General features: G+C 52.4%; 9 protein-coding genes across 9 annotated transcripts; 4 read left to right on the top strand and 5 right to left on the bottom strand.

Moving 5' to 3' along the window:
* Nucleotides 1-1461: 1461 nt before the first annotated feature.
* On the top strand, nucleotides 1462-2865 carry A1O5_12465 (uncharacterized protein; the record flags this gene model as incomplete). Its single annotated transcript, XM_007753034.1, has 4 exons — nucleotides 1462-1616; nucleotides 1727-1797; nucleotides 1867-2210; nucleotides 2263-2865. The coding sequence occupies 4 exons, from the start codon at nucleotides 1462-1464 to the stop codon at nucleotides 2863-2865; spliced, it is 1173 nt and encodes a 390-aa protein (XP_007751224.1).
* Nucleotides 2866-3933: 1068 nt separating this feature from the next.
* On the bottom strand, nucleotides 3934-4599 carry A1O5_12466 (uncharacterized protein; the record flags this gene model as incomplete). Its single annotated transcript, XM_007753035.1, has 3 exons — nucleotides 3934-4114; nucleotides 4170-4290; nucleotides 4350-4599. The coding sequence occupies 3 exons, from the start codon at nucleotides 4597-4599 to the stop codon at nucleotides 3934-3936; spliced, it is 552 nt and encodes a 183-aa protein (XP_007751225.1).
* A 491-nt stretch (nucleotides 4600-5090) lies between these two features.
* On the bottom strand, nucleotides 5091-5756 carry A1O5_12467 (uncharacterized protein; the record flags this gene model as incomplete). Its single annotated transcript, XM_007753036.1, has 3 exons — nucleotides 5091-5573; nucleotide 5635; nucleotides 5668-5756. Coding segments are annotated over 3 exons (512 nt in total), but the record flags the coding sequence as incomplete, so codon positions are not given.
* Nucleotides 5757-6183: 427 nt separating this feature from the next.
* On the top strand, nucleotides 6184-8492 carry A1O5_12468 (uncharacterized protein; the record flags this gene model as incomplete). Its single annotated transcript, XM_007753037.1, has 2 exons — nucleotides 6184-7308; nucleotides 7365-8492. 2 exons carry the CDS (start codon nucleotides 6184-6186, stop codon nucleotides 8490-8492), a joined length of 2253 nt encoding a protein of 750 aa, XP_007751227.1.
* Nucleotides 8493-10401: 1909 nt separating this feature from the next.
* On the top strand, nucleotides 10402-11425 carry A1O5_12469 (uncharacterized protein; the record flags this gene model as incomplete). Its single annotated transcript, XM_007753038.1, has 2 exons — nucleotides 10402-10692; nucleotides 10736-11425. The coding sequence occupies 2 exons, from the start codon at nucleotides 10402-10404 to the stop codon at nucleotides 11423-11425; spliced, it is 981 nt and encodes a 326-aa protein (XP_007751228.1).
* A 285-nt stretch (nucleotides 11426-11710) lies between these two features.
* A1O5_12470 (uncharacterized protein) lies at nucleotides 11711-13083 on the bottom strand (the record flags this gene model as incomplete). Its single annotated transcript, XM_007753039.1, has 3 exons — nucleotides 11711-12302; nucleotides 12436-12553; nucleotides 12732-13083. The coding sequence occupies 3 exons, from the start codon at nucleotides 13081-13083 to the stop codon at nucleotides 11711-11713; spliced, it is 1062 nt and encodes a 353-aa protein (XP_007751229.1).
* Nucleotides 13084-13382: 299 nt separating this feature from the next.
* Nucleotides 13383-14480, bottom strand: A1O5_12471 (uncharacterized protein; the record flags this gene model as incomplete). The annotated part of the gene is made up of 1 exon (XM_007753040.1): nucleotides 13383-14480. One exon carries the CDS (start codon nucleotides 14478-14480, stop codon nucleotides 13383-13385), a length of 1098 nt encoding a protein of 365 aa, XP_007751230.1.
* Nucleotides 14481-15063: 583 nt separating this feature from the next.
* A1O5_12472 (uncharacterized protein) lies at nucleotides 15064-16232 on the bottom strand (the record flags this gene model as incomplete). Its single annotated transcript, XM_007753041.1, has 2 exons — nucleotides 15064-16164; nucleotides 16218-16232. The coding sequence occupies 2 exons, from the start codon at nucleotides 16230-16232 to the stop codon at nucleotides 15064-15066; spliced, it is 1116 nt and encodes a 371-aa protein (XP_007751231.1).
* A 546-nt stretch (nucleotides 16233-16778) lies between these two features.
* A1O5_12473 (uncharacterized protein) lies at nucleotides 16779-18450 on the top strand (the record flags this gene model as incomplete). Its single annotated transcript, XM_007753042.1, has 3 exons — nucleotides 16779-17357; nucleotides 17419-18319; nucleotides 18383-18450. The coding sequence occupies 3 exons, from the start codon at nucleotides 16779-16781 to the stop codon at nucleotides 18448-18450; spliced, it is 1548 nt and encodes a 515-aa protein (XP_007751232.1).
* Between the last annotated feature and the right edge of the window lie 116 nt (nucleotides 18451-18566).

Consider the following 18566-nt stretch of genomic DNA (forward strand, 5'->3'; position numbering starts at 1 on the left):
CATTGAACATAATGTGCTAGTCGCTCATCGTATTGCTGCATAGGCCTTTTGCGCGGCAAACATCGAAGCGAACGTTTGGAGGAAGCATTAGATGGGAATGACCAAATGACTCAATTCCCTGCGGCTGTCAACTGATGGAAATATCTACTAGGTCCACTTCTCCTTTGTCATGCAGATCCAGAACCTCAGCATACATCAATCCATCAACGTATGCCTCTCCAACAAGTGTAGCATGACCTCTGGCTCTTGAGTCAGACCGAAGTACGAAGGGGACAACACAATTGTCGAAGATACAAACGACATCCCCTGCCTCAACGCTCGGACGAGTATACCCCAAGCGATAATTTTCAGTCACAATGAAAGCCCTATCCGTTCGTGCATCAATGATCGGATAGTTCTGCACCGGCTTGATGTTATCGCTTCGCCCTGTCTCAACCAGCTCTTTCAGATACTCCCTGTGGGCATGGTATAGTTCGAGACTGTCTCCAATGGCTTTCTGATACATCCTATGCTCAGTCAGGCATCTGTTAGCTATCAACGTTCGGCTGAACATCCGTAAGATGGCTTGTTTAGGAAGTGGGAGAAGCCGTTCAGCCAATTGCAGACAGCGGTCCTCCCAATCCTGCAAGAAGACAGCTCCAGATTGTCCTAGGGGCTCTGGCAGTTGGCATCCATCTATTCTTCCAATTACCTTGTCGACCAGAAAGCCTTTTAACTTGAGAATATTTCTGTCAGAATCCGCCGACAAGATAGGCTTCTCGACAAATGGTTTTCTGAAACCTGCATGGAATCCAGATGCTAGACCATTGATTTCCCCCAAATTGATTAATTGGCGCTGCAAGTTGGAAGTCTGCGCACCAAGATGGAAGGCCGATAAGTCGCTGCGCTTCTGCCCCTTCTACCTGACCCAGAAGATCCAGCCTAAAATCGAACGTGAGACAATGCCGAATGAGATCGGCATAAGCCTTGGCAGGTGGGAAGTTGTAGTCGACGGTGACCGCATCCCGAACTGGTTGCGGCACCAGGCCAAGAATGCATACACTCGGCCCAGTGGATTAGTGACCTCTTTGCGTCGGGCTACATGCAGCAGCCCCGATATTGGCACTGTGTTAATGCCCAATCCACCAAATATCTTCTCCCACTCATCAGCCACGTACTTGACAACAATCCCTGGAAACGCCGAAAACGTGTATGAATTCGGCATTTTCAGGTACTATCTTCAGTCCAGAATGGCTCCGATATCCTTCGAAACAAAAGTTGTGGTCATGACAGGTGCTGGTGGATGACTGGGGCGCGCATACGCGGTTCTCTACGCACGAGGTGCCAGAGTTGTAGTAAATGACCTAGGAGGAGGTTTCAAGGGAGATGGAACTCCTCGGCGATCTGTGGGCTCTCTTCATTCACAAGCCGGTGGTCGATTCCTTGCAGGTGAACTCAGTACAAGAGCTTATTGATTTATAGATGGGCGATACGGTAGTTGAGGAAATTCGACAAGCTGGCAGAGTTGCGGTCCCAGATTATCACATCCTCACCCAAGGCGGCAAAATAATCGAAACTGCTGTAGATGTCTTTGGGACTGTTCATATCCTTGTCAACAACGCGGCATTCTTCCAGATGTAGCCTTTCGTAATGTGACCGATCAGGACTGGACTCTCATCGAGGAGGTGCATATGTTCGGGACATACAAGACGACTCGAGCTGCTTGGTCTCTGATGCGATGCTAAAGGTACGGCCGCATTGTTTGTACATCATCGGGAGCGGGAATCTACGGCTCGTTTGGGCAGTCCAACTACTCTGGTGAGTGGCTCTCTGCGTATTGATGTTCGAAGCCAACTCTCAACTCCCTGTGTAACAGCGCAAAAGCAGGAATTATCGAGTTTGTGAACGCTATTGCTAAGGAAGAAGCGAGATACAACATCAAAGCGAATACTTTGACTCCTGCTGCAGCGAGCAGGTTAACCATGACCGTCATGGCCCCGGAGCTTCTCACAAGACTAAGTCCTGAATGGGTGGCGCCGGTAGTCGCAGCTCTAACCCACGAAAGCTCGCACAAAACTGGTGCTGTCTTCGACGTTGGTGCTGGTTGCGTGATGAAATTTCAATGGGAGTGGGCGGCTGGCCTTGATATCGAGAGAGATCAGCCGCCCGCGTATATCCTGCACAACTTTGACAGAGTTACAGACTTCTCCGACCCTAGGATATGGGGAATGGTCTAATCGACAGAAAGCAATGCAAGGCGCAACACCAACGCTGTATGACAAGGATCTCTTGAAGGGGAAGGTTGCCATCGTCGCCGCGGCGGTTGGCGGATTGGGCAGCGAATACACGTTAACTCTGGCCACATTGGATGCCTCGGTGGTTGTGAATGATGTCTGCGCGGTAGCTGCTGATGCGGTTGTTGAAAAGATCAAAACAGTGGGAGGTGCGGCTGTTTCATGCACTTACACGGTTGAGAATGCAAGACAAACCGTCCAGAAGGCCATCGAAGGGTTTGGGGGTGTCCACATTCTGGTGGTCGTGTCTGGGAATGTTTTGGAGCGGCCGCTGGACGAAATAGCCAACAATGAGTGGAGTCAGGCGTACGACTCGCAAGCGAAAAGTGCCTATCCAATTACAAAAGCTCTGTGGCCGATCTTTCTGAAGCAAAGTATGGTCGAGTTGTGGTGTCTTCTTCAGAATTGGGGCTATCAGGTCGGGCTGGATTTACTAGTTTCTGCGCTGGAGCATCGGTTACTATTGGGTTTACGCGAACTTTCTTCAGAGAAGGTTAAAAGTACGGGATCCGTATCAACGCCATCGCACCGGTGTCAGCAGATTCATCATCACGACTCCAAGCAGAAAGAAGGTGTCTCGCCCAAGATCTAGTGAATTTCACTACTCAGGATGATGGGCACTTCTGCCGTGGCCGCGCGTGAGGACTCCTGAGCCTAGCTTCCATTGGGACATGACAGGGGTTTTTGCATATCTTCTGTTCTGGTGAGATATACAACTATCGGTGAGCTGGATTGAGGGTAGCAGCAGATGAATAGAACGCGACAAAGCATTTACACCTGGCGTTCGTGGCTGAGCTCTCTCCCTTCCCGATCTCTCCCTCCCAGTCTCTTCTCTTCTGTCTCCTTTCCTCCCTCGCCTCTTCTCTTTCACATTCATTGAGCCTTTAGGCTATCAAGAAATCCGATCGATTTGTGATCACGTATCATAAATCAAACTTCAGATCGGAATCTTGAAGACCGTCCTTGCCTTGGAGATTCGGTATTGCGTTTCCAAAGATCAAGCTTTCTCGAGCAATCATCGCGTAAATTGGCATTTGCATGAAATATTTACAGTTGTTGCGCATTATCATTCCAATCAATGGTCACCAGACATCGCGCAAAACAGAACCGAAACCTACTAATCTCAATGTACCGTGGGCTCGACTGTAAGCGCGCCCAATCCTCCCAATTTTCCACGTAGATCTCGCTGCAATCATCTTATTCAAGAGGAACCATTCCTCTGCGTCCCAACGACTTGGAATGTTCTTTCAAATCAGGAGTAGCATAGAGCTGAGAACCTATCAGCAAACTACTGTGGATTTGCATTTCCAAGAGCAATGTGGGGTGTGGCAAATGGGCAAACTCTGGCGTCAAGTCTCCTTGCCTGTGAATATCGTAGAATCCTATTGGCCTTGAAAGCTGGTACGCCTATAGCAAGATCTGCGTGCACCGTCTCCCAGTGTCGATGGAAATCCTCGTAGCTGACTTGAGGGAGTTTACAGAAAAAGAATGAGACTTGGGGCAGGAGATGCTCTCAGGCAGAACTCGGATAGATGGACGAATACAGGGAATTGTTAAGATCTTGCTAGTACGACAACCCGTCCTCATGCCCTATCCCTGGTCATTCCCTCACTGCTGATAGCACACATCCTGTAGAGCGGTTTACCAGGCACTAACAAGCCTAGGCGCCATCTATGACCTGCACTGAGCCAGAAATGAACTTGGTTGAATCGGAGAGCAGCCAGACAACCAACTCCGCGATCTCGTGAGTGGTTCCCCATCCCTTGATTGCATGTTCAAAATCCATGATCCTCCCTCTTACGGCGGCTACCTTGTGTAGTATTGGAGCGTCGATAAGTCCCCTGTTTACCAGAAACGCAGTCAATCAAATGTCGCAGTAGTCGACGAATGGCTTACGGGGCGATAGCGTTGACTCGAATTCCCCGGGCCCCACATTCCTTCGCTGCTGGTCTTGTCAAGCCCACGACGCCATGCTTCGATGCGACATAGGGAGCGTTATTCACATAACCTCGCACGCCTACAACGCAGCTTATGTTCACTTGCTGCCGCAGTCGTTCATGTGATTCAGTTGCTCACGCATAGAGTGCATGATACCTGTGAGGTTGACGCCGATCACAAAATCCCAGTCGTCGTCTTCCAGCCCTGCCGTGGGTGTCAGGTGGGTGCCTCGACCGACCACACCGGCCAGGTTGGCCGCACTGTCTACTTTGCCAAACTTTTGGACCGTTCGTTGTACCCACGACTGGGCCTGCTCCGGGTCTGTCACATCGGTTGCTGTAGCAAAAAGCTCCCCTGGCCCAGACCCCCGAAATAGTAGCAACTGCATCGGCAAGGGCTTCCTTTTGTATATCTGTAATCGAGACTTTCGCTCCACTTGCGACGAGCAACTTGGTTATTTCTAGTCCCATCCCCGATGCACCGCCAGTGAGGGCAATGACCTTGCCGGTGAAATCAAATTTGGTTGCCACGCTTCCGTTGATAAGGGATGACGGAAGGAATACTTGGGATTGGAAATACCTGTGACTAGGACGACTTCGCCTCACTGTAAGATATTGTTGCTTATATGAATGAGAATACGACTTTTGAAATTGTCCAGACCATCATGCATGGACTAGAATAGCAATAATGCCCACCTATATACCGCCATACGAACACTAGAACGACGACTTAACCAGAATCGGCTAATGAGAAGGTGTGGAGATTCAACCCCGCAGCGGACCGCCCGGAAGATCATAAAACCTCTCCGGCCAGGTCCAGCTCAACAGGACACCAACAATCAGATATGCTAGTTGTCACCAGAGAGAAGATCTTTTCTTTGACTTTCTTCGACGCAGCAACCACCTTCTCGTTGTTTTTCTCATGTAGCGTCGTGGCTACATCATGTATCATGAGCTTGTCCACATTCGGCACGATCAACGTGAGCAAGATCGCGAGTCCTCCGAATGCAATTCGAAGTCAGGAAACCGTGCGGAATGCATGGGTGTTGCCGAATCGATATGCGCATTCTCCGACGGCCACAATGGTCGAGTTTGAGCCGTCTATACCAGATAGCGCGGTTGTGTTTCCACTGGACAATGCGGTGATGAAAGCACCGACGGAAGCCTCGAACAGTCCAGCTTGAACGACAGCAGGACCAACTCGAGTCAGGACAGTCTCGGAAAGCCGAGAATTGAGCACAACGCTGCAGACCGCGATTGCAATTCCTCCCACAATAGATCGGACCGAGCCCGCGAAGCCCGCCGCCGCGCCTATATCTTGCTGATTCCGAATGCAGATGGTCGTGTGAAACACGCCAAGACACTAGTAATTATGGCTATAAAAGCAGCCTCCCCGACCACATAGATCTAGAATAGTCCAATACACTTTTACGTCTCATTTCAGAGTCGTGAGAGACAGGGCGATGGCTTCGTTCCAACCAATAGTAAACGAGACAATACAGACCAGCGCAATAGCGACTCCTTCGTTGTCGGGAGTGCAGACAGCGGTACCTGTGATTGAAAAACGAGGATGGCATGGGATGAAGAAGGCGGACAACTTACTTCCAAGGAAGGATAGAAATAGCGATTTCTATATACCTAACGCTCGTCTAAAATATATACCTAGCCGAGAGCTAGGAACAGCCGATTGCTAGGGGCCCCAATTTGGCCCCGGTGTCTTGCTCGAGGAGTGCTTAGGGAGGCTGTCTGATCGCTTAGTGATGTCTTAGCTAAAGGCTTAGTTAGAGCTCGGGTTAAAGCGCCCTTGGCTTACCCTCTAGGATCAAAACGTACATGATAATCAGTTTTTTTTGTTCTCTAGTAATATAGGTATTTAAGCTTCTTCTCTCTCGCAGGTCGAACTTCTCCTCCTTCTCAATCAATCAATCAATCAGTCAATCAACTCATGGGCCCAGATTGGTCCGAGACGGGCTATGGCAGGAGAATCGTCACTGCTCTGTCCGACATGTCGCAGCGTTGACTGGCTAGATGCTGGCCTCCCCAGGGTCATCCAGACAGCAAAGCCAGACGTGTTCACCACCAGTGCAGAAGTGCGGCACCTGGATGGAACCGTTGCGCCCGCTGCCAGTTCCCGGCTGGTGGAATCGGCGCTGTTCCTGCTTTCCCTCGGGACGGTGCAAGAGGTGCGAGAACGGAGCGCGGGTGGTTGTCCATGTTGCGGTTTCTGCCTCGCGCTGCTTGAAAAACGCCTCGCAGGCTCGGACATCGACAGAGCCTCTCACGACCGCGTCCCCATCCATGTCTACACCCGCAAGTACGGTGCTGTTGTCATCCCTGGGGGGAGCGAAAGCCAACACCATGCTCGAACGCATCTGATGTGCTTCAATCTTTCATTCCATCCGGACACCCCCCAGGCTGAGACTGTATCTTTCGGTTTACTAGATCCTGCTCATCACGAGGATAGGGAACGTCAGTCAATTACGGATCGCGTAGAGAAACGGGCTTCTCTCGTTGGTCGCTTGGTACCGCCGCGATTTGAACCAAACCAGGTAAAGGACTGGTTGGAGATGTGCGAAGGGCAGTGGGCCACCACCGACTCGAGTTTTCTCTCACGCAGTGGCAAGATATCCGAGCTTCGGGTTGTCGACGTCTCACAAAGATGTATCAAGACACTCAGGATCGAAGACATTGAAGGCGGTTATGCTGCATTGAGTTATGTCTGGGGCGTCGTGGAGCAGGAGGTCCGTCTAACCACGACAAACCTGGACGCATATTCGAGACCTGGAGGCATTCCGACACTTTCACCGACGGTTGAAGACGCGATGCAAGTGGCCAGGTCAGTGGGCATTCGGTACTTTTGGGCGGATGTCATCTCGATTCTCCAGGATGATGACGAGGATAAGGCACAGAGCATCTTCGACATGGATGTCATCTACACCTACTCGCGTCTCACCATCGCAGCAGTGGCGGGAACAAACTGCCACGAGGGACTCCACGGAGTCAGCCGCGACAGGGTTCCTCTGCTACACACTACCATTGCACACTTTGGTCTTGTTGAAATTCCGCACCAACCGGAGCGAACCCCTGGAGCACTCTTTGTCAGTGGGGGATGGCCCAGCCGAGCGTGGACTTTACAGGAATTCCTCCTTTCAAGACAAATCTTGCTTTCTGCGAGCAGCAGCTGATATGGTTATGTCGGGCAGCGCATTGGGCCGAAGGACTGGACGTCAACGGGGAGAACTTCCATTTTGCCAGGTATGACGGGTTGAACAAGCCTCGGCTCGAATCATCCATCTTCGCAGAAATAAGCGACGGGGGTGAACCTTCTCCTCTCGAGCCACGGCCGGTCGAGCTTTCGGATGCCGCGACCCTGATCGAGTGCTACACCAGAAGAAAACTCTCATATGAGAGCGATATCAACAACGCCTTCGAGGGACTGATGTGGTACATGTCGTCCATGTCCCCGTTGGGGGGCTTTTTATGGGGTTTGCCGGAGCTGAATTTTGAGGCCTTCCTCTGCTGGAGCGTACGTGGCGGATCGTCGGCCACTCGCGGTATTGTGAGACGGAGACAGGCATTTCCAGCCGCCCCTTCATGGTCTTGGATGGCGTGGCTGGGAGAAGTCAGCTTTTCTCCGTTGACGTGGTCAACCTATGACCAGGGCTGGAGATCGTTTGTCAAGTGCTTCAAGTACCCGACCTACCTCCACCGGCAGGGCAGAGAACCGAACGATATCCTGAGCGGGTACGACTCGGGCGATACTGTCCTCGACCGTCCGTTTGACATGTGGGCAAGCCAACTTCCCCTGAAGAATGAATCCACTAGCATCGTGTTCTGGGCTGAGTGCGCAACTGTGCTTTTCGATGCCAGTTCGCTGGAAATCCATTACGAAAGACACGCATCGAGTATCAGGATCCCAGGTGGCAAGAGGAGACTGCAGGTCCAAAATCTGTGCATTTCCCAGGATATTGCGGATGACATCGCCAAAGCTGACAGCACGGCATTGTCGGTCGGTCTTGTCGCAGTGGCTGTGGAGGGAAGTTTCCCCAGTGATCAAGCGAATCTTGCTCTGGACCGTAACTGTCGTTCGGAGGAGGAAGACTCCCCGGCCGCTGCCTTCCAGATTTGGAATCGAGCCGTGCATTGCCTGGTGCTGTCTCGGGTTCGCAGAGAAGAACAAGGAGATCACTATCACCTATGTCGTCGAGAGGGGACGCTGTCGATGAGGACGGCGAACTGGGCCCGGCTGGAGAAAGAGACGAAACTCGTCGTGCTACAATAAAATGACACCGGCCTGCCTACCCACCTACTCTCCGGCCCGTCTTTCGCCACCTGTTCTCTCCGAACGGGATGAATGAACGGGGTTGTTATGGCAGCCGCTGGATACATATATTAAAGCTGGGTCGGCACTCCCTCATTCCGCATACAGAGTTCACAACGGCTCCCGCCCTCGCGGCAGCCAGCTAGACGTTCTTCCCATGGAACCATTAAATCTTGGGTGTAAGGATGGATTTGAATAGGTTGGAGAAGATGTGATTTCCCGCTAATCTAATGCACAAACTAGGTATGTCGTTCCCTGTCAGTCCCCTAATTCCTCTGTGGCAACTTCATCACGCCCTGATGAACTCCCGCAGAATCAGGTAGTTCTGCGCCGCTTGTTCCGAGCATGTCGCGACCAAACGGAATATTCAACATTTCTTTTATCAAGATCAATGGAGGCACGGTGAGACTCATTGGTAATATCATCTAGGTCAAGGTCAATGTCGTCGATTCTACTGTCATGTATTTCCGGACGAGGCTTTACTAGTGCGTGTTCTTCTCATCTCACGCTCCAGACCCTGGCTTCTGTCCGCACACAGTATCATTTTCCCCAGCATTAGTATTGGCAACTTACATCATCACCCCGCCAGAAGGCAATCGCTCATCAATATCAACGTGGGTCTTGGCCCCTCCGACTAGCCACCGCGTCAACGAACCATAGCGCCAAGAACTTTCATATCACATATGCTGTGAATAGCCTGATTTTTGAAGTCATTCCGGACCTGCATCAGAAGAATGTCCAGTTCTTGTCGGCTCATCAGCCGATAAAGTCACAGAACAGTCGGAAGCTGGGGCCCGTGAGTCTTTCGTGCAGCTGGACGATGTCGAGATGGCCAATTCGTTTCTGCATGCAGAGAAACACGGAGAGCAAGGGAAATAAGTAAGCTTAGTCCTAGCTTATTCCGAAAGAAAGTAGAGAGAGAAAGGGGGGAAGGGGGAGAAAAGGAGGGAATACGTCAACACTGACTCAACAAGGTCATGTTTGTATGCCGTTCAGAACTTACAAATCACCCTCGCCCTGATCTTCTTCAGCATCGATTACGGGATGTTCATCCGCCTCATTGACTGCTGAGCCCTCGGGCTCTGCCATGGTGCATACACCTTTTGTGTGGTAGTCGTGCCGCAGTTGATGATCGCTAGCCTGGCAAACATGGGGTCAAAACAACCATAGGAGAATTGGAAGAAGAGAGTAGTTCCCACAGCCTTTTACCGCCTCTTGAAACCGACATCGCAGATATGCAAGTCAATCCCCTGTGGTCTAGGGTAGAAGATTAGCTGATAGGGATCTCATGGCACGAACGGTGGAATCAACTACGCCGCTGTTCGCCCAGCTAGCACTAGCGCATACATATGCATGTACCTATTGTTGGGTTGCTTAGAACTAGAGCACGGATGCGCGCTCGCTACCCGAGAGCTACTCCGTACTTATCGGAGAAGGGTGTCGCAGAGATGAAGAGAGTTCGCTCGCTGCTACAGTACTGGCTCGCTGGGCGTCGCGATGGATGGCCGATTGGTAAGGTGGGAAAAAAAGAGTTCTGCGGCCCTATCGTCCTTCTTTTCGTTGCGTGCGCACTTGATCCCTCGTCCCAAATCTTCGAAGCAAGACCCCGGGGCATATGCAAGCACAGCTCGAGCAGCAAGCAGTTCAGCCTGAGAGAGACGAACTCGTCTATCCCCGCATATAACCCCGCAGCGCTTATGGCAGACACAAGGGACCTCGAGGTTGTGATTATCGGGGCTGGAGCGACGGGGTTACTGCTTGCACAAGGATTGAAACTGGTATGTGCGTATGCGTGTTGGCAGTTTGGATGGCTGTTGCTTGGCTGGTTTATGTCAATAGTCGAGCAGTGAGCAGGAAGTAGCAGCGGCATATGTATGCTAATGAGAAAGCATCGACACACTCACAGAACGGCATCAAAGCCACCGTCTACGAACGCGAGGAAGAGGATACATACCTCACCCGGCCTCGCGAATGGGGCATGACCCTGCAGTTCGGCCAGGAGTACCTGGCCAAATGCATCCCACCGGATCTCGTGGCTCGCCTGGACGAGGCGTGCTGCGACTCGTTCTACACGGGCAAGCACACCTCCTGGCCCATGTTCAACGGCCAGACGGGCGAGAAGTTCTTCGACGGCGTCCACTCGGACGTCCGCGAAGCTCTTGTCGGTAGCGAACAAAGCCGCCAACGAACCCATCGACATACAGATGTTCAACGCTTGTTGGACTCTCCCCGCCGACGTCGCCCTTCTGCAACGCAAAGCCCACCCGATCTTCCGCATCGGCTATCACCCCATGGGAATGAGCTGGGTGACCGCCATCCAGGACGTAACAGATCCCAACGACCCGACCACCTTCCTCTTCCAACAGTGTCTCTCCTGGCCCGGCAGACCGCACGCCGAAGACTTCCCGGGCCAGCAGTCCAAGATCGACTTCATCAAGTCCAAGGCCGTGGCGTACGCTGAGCCCTGGAAAAGCGCCGGTCTCAACATCCCTCCCGACCTGCAGCTGCAGGTCGACCCGATCACCATGTGGAGCCCGGATATGGATTGGTCGTCGTCCTCTCCGCTGTGGCCGCACGTCACTCTTGCCGGGGACGCCGCACACAACATGCCACCGTTCCGCGGGCAAGGGCTCAACAACGTGTTTCAAGACGCCGAGAAGCTCGTGTCGGAGCTGTACGATGTGAAAGAAGGTAACAAGTCTTTGGAGCAGGCGGTGAGGGTGTACGAAGAGGAAATGAAGCCTCGCAGTCTCAGGGAGATCTCGGTCAGTCTGATGCAGAGCCGCATGGTGCATAACTGGGAGACTCTGATGAGTGCACCCATGATTAAGGCTGGCATGCACGCGTACAGGGAGGAAGTCAATGGCAATGTGGAAACAGCAAGCGGCGGCTAGGTGAATATCGCGAGATAGTCAGTTGCTTGACGGAAACGATTAATCGGTTCAAGGGGGAACAAATTGCCACGCCCCTTGCCGCCACGTAGTAAGCATTTGCGATATATATATATATCTATTCGATCGGGATATTGGAAACGGCAAAGCATATGTAGCAGTATGTAGCTTAGACCTTGTGGCTAATAAACCTCTCTCTTCCGTGAGATGGCTTTTCACAAACCTCGTCACTCAAAGAGGCCGATGGAACATGGGAAAGGCCTTCCCATTCGAGCAACAGCAGCCAGTTCAGGTTGGCAACGCGGCCCGAAAATCAGCCAAAAAAGCCCAAAACATGCCCTCGCGCCAGCCTTGCTTCTTCCAGTCGTTGGCGGTGAGGGGGAACAAATCAGCCACGCCCCGCGCCGTTGCGTCGTGGGCGTAGATGAAGAGCACGTTGTCGTCTGCGTCGGCTTTTTGCGCCTTCTCGATCGTCGCGATCGCCTCGGGGATCGAGAGGCCCATAGCCGGGTCGAAGAACGGCTTCGTCCCCGGCGGCGACCTGCCCCGTTTCTGTTGGATGGCTTCGAACACGGCGCCCGGGCAAGGACTATGCGTTACTTTCGCCAGTGCATGTAGCCCGGGCTGCCAAATGTCCCTCGGCAGCGGCTTGTACGCGGATGGTCGGATCTCGCCGCCGTGGTGGCACAGGTCGCCGCCCATGAAGATGAACGTGTCCGGCTCGCAAGTTGTGCGGGCCAGGCCACAGACGTGACCGACAGCATGGCCTGGGGTGTCGAGGAGGTAGAATGAGCCGTCGCCGAAGAAGTCGATGGCTCGGAAGTCGCCGATCTGGAGCGTGCCGGGTTCGGTGAATGTGATTTCCCGCAGTTCCCGTCCTCTAGTTTTTGGGGTTGAGGATTAGATGTGGTGAGAAAGCAACTTTGCATATTCCCTTTCTGAGGGGACTTGTGGAAACCAAACAAGCAGGAGCTTGCATTCTTCTTTTTCCTGCTCAGCTGACTTGGACTTACTTGAAATCAGATTCACGCACTGGAGAATCTTGCTTGCCAGGATAGCCCGGCATAAAAGCCTCCTTGAATCCCGGGCCTACTACCACTTCGGTCGAGGGAGGGAATGTGGATGGATCGCCTAAGTGGTCCCAATGCCAATGACTAATTCCCACCAAAAAGAATTAGATCACGTCTTCACAATATCCGGGACGAGTCAAGCATCAATCACAACAAGCATCAATCTCAATTCATCACCTCTAAGAACACTCTCAGGGTGGAAAGGGGAAAAAAAAAAAATACTCGCCTCCAGACGATACTCCCGATACCCTTCAAATCCACCCCATTCTCCTCGAGGACCTGACTCGTATGCTTCTCGGCATAGATTTGCCATCCCCGAGTCCTCAACGCCTCGCTCACGGCAGGTGCAAAATTCTCCCAATCGGGCGGCACGCCCAGGTCAAAGAGCGCCTTCTTCCCCGTGGTGCTGGACTCGACCAGGAACGACCAGGACGGTATCTCGGGCATGGTGTCGAAGCCTGGCATGGGCGGTTCCATCAGATAAGACACAGATATGCGGCCGATGCGGGACGTGGTGTCGATGATAGAGACCGTGGCTGTGGCGCCCGAGGGGACGGGGAAGCGACTTTTGATAGAGGAAGATGCCGCCATGTTGAATATGCGGATGAGGCTGTGCTTTGGTTGATTTGATCTGGAATCTGTTAGCCTTTAGTGCAATTGGAATGGCATGAGATTCTACTGTTCGGAGTTATCTGGGAGGAGAAGAGGTGAAAGGAACTGTTGAGAATGAGCGATGCGGTAGTATTTCGATACTTTGATGCGGGGTGAAGCAAGGCAGAAGCGGGGAACGTTTTCCAAAGTCCCGTACTGGCGAGGCTGGGTACTGATGCGGCCTTGTGACACATGGGCTCAGCCTTGCGAGGCTTTCGGGACCCCTTTCCCCATCCTCCTCAAATCTCAAGTCCATCCACGGCATGCAGCAAAGCTTGTTTGGCCTCTGCTCTGCACTGTTCAACAATCTCTTGCGCCGAATCCACCGTCCGCACCAGCCCTACAGCACTCCCTACATACGCCGTCATTCTCCCATGCTCTCCCCATCCAATCGACCCGTTCTTCATTTGTTCCTGGAAGATCTGTTTGTTCTCCTTCAAATCCATCCCCGCCAAATCATCTCTTACACTTCCATTGATAATCGCACGACCGTCATATCGCTCCGGCCAATCATCCCTCCCTTGAAGTCTGTCGAATAAATCGGTGCGGATGGTGCTTTGGCCGCCGTCCGAGACTCGCAGCACGTCCTCTTGGTATCCCTTTTTGATCTCGGCCTCGTTACTGGCGAGGAAGCGGGTGCCCATCACTGCACCCGCTGCGACGCCTGTAGCTAGTACCGCAGCAACTCCTCGACCGTCCGCAATGCCGCCGGCGCCGACGAGGGGGATTTCAGACCCGATTTCTCGCAGTGCATCCGCGACCTCCAGCAGCAACGAAACAACACCTGCGCCCTTCCTGAGACCGTGTCCACCAGCATCGACCCCCTGAACGACCAGCACATCCGGTGCGTGCTTGCTTTTCGCTGCGTCCACAGCTTCAGCGACAGAGCCGATTTGAATCCATATTTTTGTCGAAGGTGACTCTTTCCGAATCCTCGACGTCCACTCATCTAACTCAGATTGGCCAGATACTGGAACAAATAGCCATGCTGCGGCAGGCATGTATTTGCGTATAGTTGCAGCTGCGACTTCGAGGTCACCATCGAAAACCTGAAATCCTACGCCGATGGGTAGGTTGTCACCATCTAGAGAATCCAAAGGAGTAGAGTCAGAGACGGTGACGGGTTTCAGATTCAGTAGACTCCGTGCTTTCTCAAGCTTGGGATCTAAATCTGTAGGATCCCCACCTGGGCCGATGAAGCCGAGACCGCCAGCGCGAGATGTTGCTACTGCGAGATCCGGACCTGCGAATACGCGCATAGGCGCCGAGATGATGATGGGGGTTTTGAGGAAGTTGTAAGTTGCCTTAAGGCGTTGGACTGCTCGGGAAGCAGCCATGACGATCGTGGCCTGCTCGATGTGCAACTGTGAAGCTATAATTCAGATGCTTGCATTCGTCTCATCGACGCTCCTTGCAGTCGGACTCCCTTCCGCCGCACGAGGATGATCTTGATATCCATCATTCTTTAAGCGCGATCGCTTAACAGACGGACCGAAAGTCGGCCTTAACAAACCAAGTTTGCTGAATGCATGAGAGGCAAGCATTTTTCCGCGGTGTCTGAAGGTTCACACACACGAGCCTAGTTTTGAGTCATTGGCACTGAGGTAGCGAGGTAGCGTTGCTGGTGGACGTACTGTATGTGTCATGAGAGGTTGAGGTTTGATGACAAAGCGGCGGGGCTCAAAAAGCAGCAAGAGACTCCAGCCTTGTCCACGATACTTCCGCGGAGAGGAACCTGACAGTCTTTGCTCATTCCTTCGAAGAAGCTGCGGTGATTGTCGTGTCCGATTGGTCGTTAGGTGTTACAGGTGGCCCAATAAATGATGTTTTGGTGAAACGTACGCCGTGGATATCAAAGGGATGAAGAGACATCCCTCGACACCCTCCGCATCACTTCTCTTACCATCACACCGGGCCATATCATTTATCCGACGATCCGGATCTCCTTGCAAGACGATCCACGAAACCTTTGAAGCCCATCAATCCCAGCCAAACAGCCTCTTCGGTTCTGATCGTACGACTACCCTGGCCAGGTACCAAATTGACCCACACGTCGAACAATTCCTTGACATTTTCTCCAACGAGACCCATTTCTCGACAGTTGGTGTCATTCTTGGCTGCGGTCTCCAGGCCGGCCACACCACCGAAGACCATGAGCACGTGTTGGTAGCTAACTGGGTCAACCATGGATTCTTCAGCGAGCACGTCTGCTAATGGCTGCCCTCTTTCCGAAGTCCCGATCGAGATGTCGTACCCTCCGTCGTAGGGGCATTCAGTGAACACATCCGTGAGAGAGCTACATTGTCGTACGGTATAACCCCAATAGTACCCCTTTTCTTCCCGCGGAGCATTGGGTGAGACGGCTTCAGCGGTTTTGGAAGTTTCATCTTTCAAATGAACAGTGACTCGTGTATTGGGGGGAATCTCTGCCCCTGACAGCGTTAAAAACCCAGGCAGGCCAACGTCGACCAACGTCCCCTTGCCGTCAGCAAGGGCAGCGGCAGTGATGCCTTCGCGATACTCGCACCATTCGTGTGCGCGCAAATGATGCGGCATGTCCAGACTGGGTAGCGTACCTGCGGTTCGAAGATTAGGGTGCATAGTGAATAGAGCCTTGCGGAGATGAGGTGGTGTTTCCAAGTATGAGAGAAGGTGAGCTAGAAAATGGTCTGGGTGGAAGAAAGCTGTGTATTCGTTTTCCCCAATTGCCGGCCGCTGTTGCTGAGTTTCCGGATCGTCATCGTTGAAGATGACTACTTCGTCGACGCAGAATACCGCCAACACCCTCGCAATCTGGCCAGCTAGAAAAGTCTTTTGGTCATGGGATTTTGCATTGCCAATGATGCTTCCAGGTAGGGCCACTGACAGTGTGTGCGATCGGCCGCCTGTGGGCTGGAACACGGCGGAGGGTTTGGTGGTGTCAACTTCGTATCTATCGACACGATCGTTTTGCTGACGAGTGTCGAGGCTCGCCTTCGACTTGTTTCCGGACTTTGTCTCCCCTGATTCGCGTTTTCGCTTCTAGCAAGTTTCAGTATTGGGGGGATTGGGATAGAAAGCAGAGTTTTCCATACCTTTTCCTTAGGCATGCTGTTCCAAAGACATTCAGGACTGAGCAAATTTCAAGTGCCTCAGTCCTGCTAAGTGGCACGGTCCGTACAGCGGTGAGATATTAGGTTCAAAGCAGTGGCTCACACTGAGCTGGTGTTTTGTGCTGGAACTTCAGCTTGCTCAGCCTCATTGCAAAAAGCCGCGCCAAGAATAGCTGCGCGTCCGCCATGCTGATTGGTGGAAACGTGATGCCCAATGAATGCCCTGAGGGGGGAAAAGGCCGCAAGGGCTGGAAGGGACAGAATTCCCTGAATAATTTCCAGAAATGGATCGAGAATGAGGTCAAGATGCATGCGAAAAGGAGCCTCCCAGTCGCTACGCTGCTCCGATCCACCACCAACTCGTGCTCTTTTCAATAGCGTCGCGTGCAATTTACTTGGTATTCAGTCTGCTCGGTACACAACTCGACCACCATTGAATCTTTCTGTGCTACCTTCCCCTCTCCATCTTGAACCCTCAATCGTCTCACCTGCGCCGATCCCAACATCCGCATTCCCCTTCGTCTTCGCATTACTCTCACAATCATGAAGATCGGACGCCGGCGCGCCCAACTCCTCCTATTTCTCCTCTCGGCCGTCGCTCTTTGCGAAGCTTCAGCCTCTGCACAACCAGCGGACCTCTCTGCCAGCACATTAGGAGAAGTTGTCGCCCCTGCAGGAGGAGTCGCCGGAAAACCCTCTCCTGTGGGCACAGAACATGCCCCCGTGGATGGGAAAGATGGAATGCCACATGAAGGACCCTTTGTTGAGACGAATGCAGAGAGAACGAGGAAGAAAACGCAGGGTACTGCCGCCGATGACGAGATTCCGGTAGAAAATCCAAAGTTTAAGGAGTCTTACAAGGACCTCTCAACAGATGGCGATCTGCCCAAGACAAACGACGCGGTCATGGACGAACGCGTCAAGTCAAACCCCGTTGAAGGGACCAGAGGTGTGGAAGGAGGGATATCTGAGAAATCCAAAGATTCTAAGATTACCGAAAAGAGACCCGATCCTCCTAAAGACGCGAGACCTATTCCGCATAGCGAAGTTCTTGGGATGAAAGATGCCAATGACGGAGAGTCACTACCTCCTGTTGACGAGGAGACGAAGAAGGTTCTGATGGTATGAAGAGAGAACACAGGCCATCTCATGTTGATGCACAATACTGACGCCCGTCGAACAGGTCCCGGATGACCTCCCCAACAAACCTCATGACATTCCTCATCCTGAGAATCCATCCTCTCCCAAAGACACCATCCTCTCTTCTGAAAGCACTAACAACCAACAAACCTCGAGTAAACCAAAAGATCACGAGCCTGCCGTCATCTCCCCCATGCACTCTCTCCTGCTCTCCTTTACCATGATCATCTTCTCCGAGATTGGTGACAAGACATTCCTTGTCGCCGCACTCATGGCCATGCGCCATCCACGAGTGGTTGTTTTTACAGCCGCCTTCTCCGCACTCATTACAATGACCGTTTTATCCGCCATGCTGGGACACGCAGTTCCAACATTAATCCCCAAGACATGGACAAATTTTGCCGCTTCTGGGTTATTCTTGGTATTTGGTGTGAAAATGCTTCTGGAAGCCCGTTCAATGTCTCCGGATGAAGGAGTCAGCGAAGAAATGAAAGAGGTGGAAATGGAATTAGAAGAGAAAGAACATCAGCAGGCGAGGAGGATGTCGAGACATCGAAGAAGATCATCCGCCATATCGCCTTATGCCCTCGAAGCGGGGCGCGGCCCAGGAAGAACAAAGAACACAGACTCACGGCTCCCTTCACCACCCGAATCCCCAGCATCGTCACGCGATGCATCGCCTGCCCGTCAATCATCTCTTCAAAACATCCTCAGTGGAATTAACAATCTCTGTTCGCTCCTCCTTTCACCAGCGTGGGTGCAGACTTTTGTCATGACCTTCCTCGGAGAATGGGGTGACCGCTCTCAGATCGCGACAATTGCGATGGCCGCGGGTCAGGACTACTGGTGGGTTACGGCTGGGGCGCTTGTTGGGCATGGTATTTGCACTGGAGCCGCCGTGTTGGGAGGAAGGGCCATTGCTGGGCGAGTCAGTTTGAAGACTGGTAAGTTTACTCGCAAGTTTTTTTGGGAGAGATTGAATGATTTGCTGACTGGTGGATGAACAGTTACCATGGGTGGAGCGATTGCATTTTTGGTCTTTGGGGTGATTTATTTGCTCGAGGCTGTGTATTAATTTCCTACGAATGCGATCGTCGCTACGCCCGACATGTCCTGCCTGAGTGCAGATTTCTCCCTGGGCTTTTTGGACAATGGAGTTTAATCGTCCAGTGCATTGCTCTCCTGACAAGT

This window comes from Cladophialophora psammophila (genome assembly GCF_000585535.1).
Source record: "Cladophialophora psammophila CBS 110553 chromosome Unknown aczJe-supercont1.34, whole genome shotgun sequence".
Lineage (NCBI taxonomy): Eukaryota > Fungi > Ascomycota > Eurotiomycetes > Chaetothyriales > Herpotrichiellaceae > Cladophialophora > Cladophialophora psammophila.